Below are 6,892 nucleotides of genomic sequence, written 5' to 3'. Positions count from 1 at the left end.
CAGCATCTACCTGCATTGGCAGGAGAGTTCTTTACCATTAGTGCTGCCTGGGAAGCCCAGGGATGACAGTAGTACTGTGTTATTACATTGTTTTCTATGTCTTATAGAATTTATTTTTGATAATTTATACTTTCCTAAAATTGTTCACTTCATCTGTTTTTTAAATCTAAGTTCCAGGAGGATAGAGCCTATGTTTGTTTTGTCTACTGTTGTGTCCTTTGCATCAGCAAAAACCATGCAGCAGGCTTCCAGTAAATATTTGTTGTGTGAGTCAATGTGTGTGTGTGTGTGGGGAGGTGGTGAATTATTTTGGAAAAAAAGAAGGAAGAATTAATTCCTCTCCTAATCGTGACTCATTTTTTTCAGGCCACCCTTGGCCTTTTCTCATTCAAAACATTCATGAATAAAGTGCAGTTCCAAAGCAGTTGGCGCTGTTGATGTAACAGTGTGAAAATACCATCATTGGGAGCTCAACAGGACATCTGTGCTCCTCTATGAACTAGTCATGATATTCTGCAGACCATTCACATCTTTGAGGCCCCCTCTTCTAGGTTTCCTCCACCCTCTCCATTTCAGTAGTTTCCCAAGAATGGGTGATGAACCCAGAATGAGCCAGGCACTGTGTCAGTCCCGCAGAAGTTTTGTTTTTCTGCACCAAAATTTTCACGTACTGCATTTTCCAGCGTCTCCTGAAGCATTGTGGTGACCGCACTGCCACGCAACGTCTGGGATGCGGCGTCGCAGCGCCCCCTGGGGGCCAGCTCGAGATCTCCTCGCCACCGGCGATCGATCCGCAGGGCGCCGACTTCTGGTTCGAAACAGTTGGGAGGTGGACTGACTCCAGCTTCCGCTCAGGGAGGCCCTCCTGAGCGGCCTGGCCTCCCAGGGCCATGAAGAAGTCCGTCCAGAAAAACGTTAAAGGTAACTGGGTATGTTCTGGAGACCAAGACTCCTTCACTTTTCCTTGTCTGTAAAATGGGGACATCACACTCTTGGCTTCTGAGATAGCGTCTCACCATCCTTTGTTTACCAAACTATAATTTGCGTACAGGAAGATTCCCCCCCCCCCCTTTTAGTGTACAGCTCTGTGAATTTTGATAGTCATATATCCGCATTTAACCCCCTACAATCAGGACGTGGCGGTTCCACAACCCCTGAAGTTACCTTGTGATGCCCGTTTACTGCCAACCCCCTTTCCACCCCAGCTCCTGACACTTCTGATCTGTTTTCTGTAGTTTTGCCCTTTCTACTGAGAATGTCACAAAAATGGAAGCATACAGTATGGAGTCTTTTGAATCTGGCTTCTTTCACTTAATCCTGCTGTCTTCTGTGACTGGGCTTCATAGATTATATCAGGAGCATGTTTAACTTGCAAGCTGAGGTTGGAACTCAGACCCTGTATATGATGCCAGTTCTCTGTTTGTTCAGAAGCCATAGATTTGAGGAGGGGATGACCTGTTCCAAATTGCTCCTATAATCCTGAAAAGTCTCAAAGATGGTGCCTTCTTTATACTAGGATTCTTGCCTGGAGAATCGCCATGGACAAGAGGAGCCTGGCGGGCTATAGTCCATGGGGTCGCAAAGAGTCAGACATGACTGAGCGACTGAGCACACACTTAATTTTTCAGTCAGAGAGCATCTGTGGTTGTGGGGAGGGTGAGGCTGGAGACAGGCAAGGACACTTGCGTGAAGTTGAAAGGACTGTGAAACCCCTGGAGATGTGGGAAATCCCCCCTCCTCTAGCAGTGGGGAGGACTCCTGGACCCACTCCCCCCACCCACAAACACTATAGTCACCTGGATTTGGCAAAGGTTTGGCAAGTAGCAGTTTGTCACTTCTCCTTAAGGAAACGTGCTGGTGTGTGAAATGCTGGAAGAGTGTGCTGAAAGCAGGTTTCCCCAGAAGCTTCCTGTGAACCGAAAATGAATCTCAGAAGCTTCCTCTTGGAAAAATAACTTGTTGTTCTAAATCACTCCTCAGTCTTTGAAACTTTTCTTGTGAGATTTAGTTCTGTGTAAAACATATTTCAATTCCTCACTACCCATTTTCCTGGATTTTCCTTCCAAATGCTTATTTTCTACTGTCCATTTCCACTGACATTGTCATGACATGCTTGGGTGAATGCAGTAACACTTTGTCTCTTCCAGTCTGGACCCCACAATCCATATAGCAGCCTGAGGTGTTTGATTCTTTCTTTGAATGCAGATCTTAGCTTGTCCTGCCAAGATCACTTCGAAGCTTTTCCAGTGAGGTAAAATGCTGAGCAGCCTGTCTGCGACGGATTTGCTCCTCCTGTCTGGCCCCTACTGATCTCCTTTTATGTTCTTTCCTGCCTCAGAATCTTATTTGTTCCCTTCCACCATACTTTGCTTAAAGCTCTCATATTGGGTCCTTCGACCTCAATTCAAATTTTACCTCCTCTGTGAAGCCTTGACCCCTCTTCCCCACAGGAGACTTAACCTGTTGGTCACCCTCAGAACTCTCTGTATTTTTCCTTCATGGCATGTGTTACAGTTTGTTGTTCAACGTATGTTTACACAGCTCATTGATATTTGTCTCCTCCACTAGGCTGGAAGATTCATGAGGGCAAGAAACACTTCAGTTTCTAGCCCACTGCCTGTATCAATAAATACTTGTTAAGTGAATGGATAATAATAACTAACTTTAATTAAACATGCACAGTGTGCTAGGCACTGTGCAAAAGCCCTTTAACTGTCTCCTTTAATTCTCATAACAACCCTCTGAGTGGGTATTTTTATTATCCTCTCTTTACTGATGCAGAAACTAAGGCAGAGAGAGGTTAAGTAACTGCCCTAAGATTCTGGCGTTAAGACCCCAGTTACTACTGTCATGCTGATATCTAGCAGAAAGACTAAAACAAATCTCTCCATTTCTAGGAAAACAAGTCAACCTCAAGGTCAAGCCATCTGTACACGACTTGAGCAAAACTCAACAGACCAAACTCACTGTGGGTAGTATGGGATTAGGCCTGATCATCATCCAGCATGGGCCCTACCTTCAGATCAGCCATCTCATTACAAAGGGAGCTGCAGCCAGGGATGGCACACTCCAGCCAGGTGACTGTGGTTTCCCCAGGCCTCCCGACCCCTCTACTTCTGCCTCCCTTTCATCTGCCTTCAGGGAGACTCAGGTTATTAGGTTCCCGTGTAACAGTGCTGATGGTGACATTGTTTGAGAGCTTTCAGTGGGCAAGCCAGCTGCTACTACTTGTATAACCCTCACTGTATTTACTCGTTGAATTCTTTCACTATTTATTTTTGGCTGTGCTGTTTCTGTTGCTGTGCGGGCTCTTCTGTAGTTGTGAGCAGGGGTTACTCTCTTGTTGCAGTGGTTGAGCTTCTCGCTGGTAGCGGCTTCTCTTGCTGTGAAGCATGGGCTCTAGGGTGCACATGCTTCAGTCGTGGCTCCAGGGCTCAAGAGCACAGGCTCAGTAGCTGTGGGACACGAACTTAGTGCTTCACGGCACATGGAATCTTCGCAGCTCAGGAATTGAACCCAGGACTCCTGCTTTGGTAGGCGGATTCTTTACCACTGAGCCATCAGGGAAGCCCTATTTATTGAATTCTTATAATAACCCTTTAGGTAGGAACTATGAGAAGGCAATGGCACCCCACTCCAGTAGTCTTGCCTGGAAAATCCCATGAATGGAGGAGCCTGGTGGGCTGCAGTCCATGGGGTCGCTAAGAGTCGGACATACTGAGCGACTTCACTTTCACTTTTCACTTTCATGCATTGGAGAAGGAAATGGCAACCTACTCCAGTGTTCTTGCCTGGAGAATCCCAGGGACGGGGGAGTCTGGTGGGCTGCCGTCTATGGGGTCGCACAGAGTCGGACATGACTGAAGCGACTTAGCAGCAGCAGCAGCAGCATGATTATCATCTGCCTTTTACAGATGAGGAAACTAAGCCTCAGTGAGACTGAGTTCCTTGTCAAGGTTCACCCCCATCTAGAAGGGATTCATATATAGGAATAGTGTCACTCCAGAGTTTATGGCTCTGTATGGATAAGGCTTTCTTCTTTTGTAGGCAGTATGAATCATCATTAACATTTAGATGTGTGATCTCATTTCACCTGACTGACAATCCCCAAGGTAGATTCTACATTAAACCGATATACGGATGAATCAGATATTTGGTAACTTGTACGTTGTCACACCAAGGAGTGGAGATGTGAATGCTGTCTTTGTCAGTACTGCACTGCTTCTCTTGTCTTTAGATGAATGCATTTTCCATTCAATTCAAGACATTTCCCCAGTGTCTTCTCTGGGCTGTGCTCAGGAGTCAGGGATGCACAATGGGATGGTAAGGTGGTGGAAGGAAAAACCATTCAGGCGAGCTGGCCTGAATTCAGGCCCAGGCTATACCACCTCTTTTTGGTTCTTTGACCTTGGACAAAGTCCTTTAACTTTCCTGGCCTTAGTCACCTCATCTCTAAATTGGGATAATACCACCTTGGAGAGCCACAGTGCTATGGAAATATTGGCAATCCTTTCTCTAAGGCTGTTCTTAGAGATTCTCCAGACTTGTATCTTGTTTTGTTGTTAACCAAAAATGATTGTGTATTGGCCAAAGTATTGGCTAATATTTTTGCATCAGGTTACCTGATGCAAAGAGCCGACTCATTGGAAAGGACCCTGATGCTGAGAAAGATTGAGGGCAGGAGGAGAAGGGGATGACAGAGGATGAGAAATTAGGATGGCATCATCGACTCAATGGACATGAGTTTGAGCAACCTCCAGGAGATGGTGAGGGACAGGGAAGCCTGGCATGCTGCAGTCCATAGGGTTGCAAAGAGTAGGACATGACTTAGCGACTGAACAACAACAACAAAAATGATTGTGGTACCACAGCCCTAGTGGATTAAACCACTGGTTTGCAATGCTGGTTACTTATTAGAATCACCTGGAGACCTTTTAAAATAAAAATGGATTGGCCCCATCTCCCCAGAGATTCTGATTCAGTTGGTTTGGGGACAGGGCAGTTCATGGTTTAAAAGCTTCTCAGGTTATTCTAGTTGTAGTTAGGGTTAAATGCAGTGGATTAAAGAATTAAGTGGATCAATGATGCTGTTATGAAAGTTTACCTCACCTTAAAATCCAAAGCATTTTCTCCACATATCACTATTTGGTGCTAGGGAACAGCCTTCCAGAAAGAAAGTTCTGGACTTGCCATCCAAAAGAATTCTAGGCCAGGTCCCATGGGCCTATTCTGCTTGTTCTCCGTAGGTTTTTTGGAGTTAGGGGACAGATGCTGGTTGATAAGCAGAGAGCACACTCACTGGAGTGGGATGGGAGTATGCTTTCATGAAACAGAATCTCTGGGTGAGGTCATAGTGTGCTCCTGGAGGTCAGAGGCAGTCTTGAATTCATCTTTTAATGAATTCAAGGGACTTACCATTCGAACTGGTGCATTTATTATGTCTGTGCTTGATAAATGAAGAGTAAGTGAGCATTTGTTCTAGGCATTTTGCAAGGTGTTTCCATGTCTATTATCTAATCTTTGCAACACTCCTAGAAGGTAGATAACGAAATACAGAGGCTCAGAGAGATGAAGTAAATTGTTTAGTACAGAGCTAAGTGGGTGGTCAGAGCTGGTTTGAACCCATGTCTGCTTAGAAAGCTCATACCTTTGACTAGAAAAGAGATTGCAATATGGAGTAAGTCCCATATCTCTTCATGACAAGTCAGGCACTTCTCTTCAAGGTCTGTAACTCAGTCCCTTTGACAATGATGATGAGATTTGGAGAGGTGATGGTCCTAGAAACCTGATTTTTTTTTTTTTTTACCCCATTACCTCCTAGCCCCATTATTTCTTACATGCTTTGCATTTCTCTTCTTTTGCTGTTTCTTAATAGGGCTTCATCTTGATTTCCTAATTTATTTTGGCTAAACTTTAAAATCCTTTTGGCCAGCATAGTTTTAGCAAACTCTGATATCCAGAATCTTAAGAAATTAATACAGCATTTTTCTTTTCTTGGAGAAATTAATATAGATTGGAAGGTAAACAAAGTTATGTACTGGTCACCACCCTTACTAGGCCACATTAATTCAGTAAGCATTTCCTGAATGCCTGCTGTGTGCAGACATCAGGCACGGGGTGTGATGGTGAGCCAGTCATGTGTGGTCTCTAACCACACAGAGCTTATGGAATTTATAGCCTAGTTGAGAGAAATGGGAGAAGACTAAAATCTACTTTTTGGTAGTGGCTTGGCTGCTGAAAAGTTGATTAAATATAGATAACTGGGACAGTCTATACAATGTGGTTCCTACAGCCCATTAAAACAGAAAAAAATGTATAATATTAATATTATAAATACCAAATTGGTGCTTCTTTATGAAAGGCAATGTTAATGTCTCTTGCTAGAATAATCACATTCATACAATGACACCTTTGGTTTATAGTCAGGATGGTCAGGCAATTAAGCTGTTTATTTTCTGCCCTCTCGATAAGTCACCTTTTTAACAACATAATTAAGCAGCATGTCAAGCCATAGCTTTCAGCTATAAACACCCCTTTTAACATTAGGCAAGTAAGCTTATCCCATGAGGGTTTCTTTTTTTTTTGACATTTTAATTAACCTCTATATGGTGAACAGCTGTTTCAGATTACACAATCTGCAGGTAGTTGGGAGAAGCCCTGTTTCATTCTGAAGTTAGCCACAGCTGTCTTTAAAGACCAAAGTAGAAGCTTTTCTCCACCCATCTCAGTATTCATTTTCTTTAAAACTGTGACCTTTCATTTCGGATAGAATCTAGCAATATGGAAATTTGTCTTTGGTGTTCCTTGGAGGCTTCCTTTAGGATCAGCGTAATTCCAATTACAGCAGAGTACAGAGTAGTGCTTCCCAGGTGAGTCTCAGTGGTAAAGAATC

At 43.9% G+C, this 6,892-nt stretch overlaps 1 protein-coding gene across 1 annotated transcript in view; it reads left to right on the top strand.

The window, feature by feature from the left end:
• The first annotated feature begins 835 nt into the window (after positions 1-835).
• Positions 836-6,892, top strand: part of PDZD9 (PDZ domain containing 9) — a 14,416-nt gene continuing 8,359 nt past the window's right edge. The window contains exons 1-2 of the mRNA XM_010837177.1: positions 836-921; positions 2,898-3,077. Coding sequence (XP_010835479.1) covers positions 891-921; positions 2,898-3,077 — 211 coding nt within the window. The 5' untranslated portion in view covers positions 836-890. The remainder of the gene's footprint in view (positions 922-2,897; positions 3,078-6,892) is intronic.

The sequence above is a fragment of the Bison bison genome, unplaced genomic scaffold, assembly GCF_000754665.1.
Source record: "Bison bison bison isolate TAMUID 2011002044 unplaced genomic scaffold, Bison_UMD1.0 scf7180017864072, whole genome shotgun sequence".
Taxonomy (NCBI): domain Eukaryota; kingdom Metazoa; phylum Chordata; class Mammalia; order Artiodactyla; family Bovidae; genus Bison; species Bison bison.
Note: the sequence above shows the minus strand (reverse complement) of the source record. Positions and strands in the feature narration are given on the sequence as shown.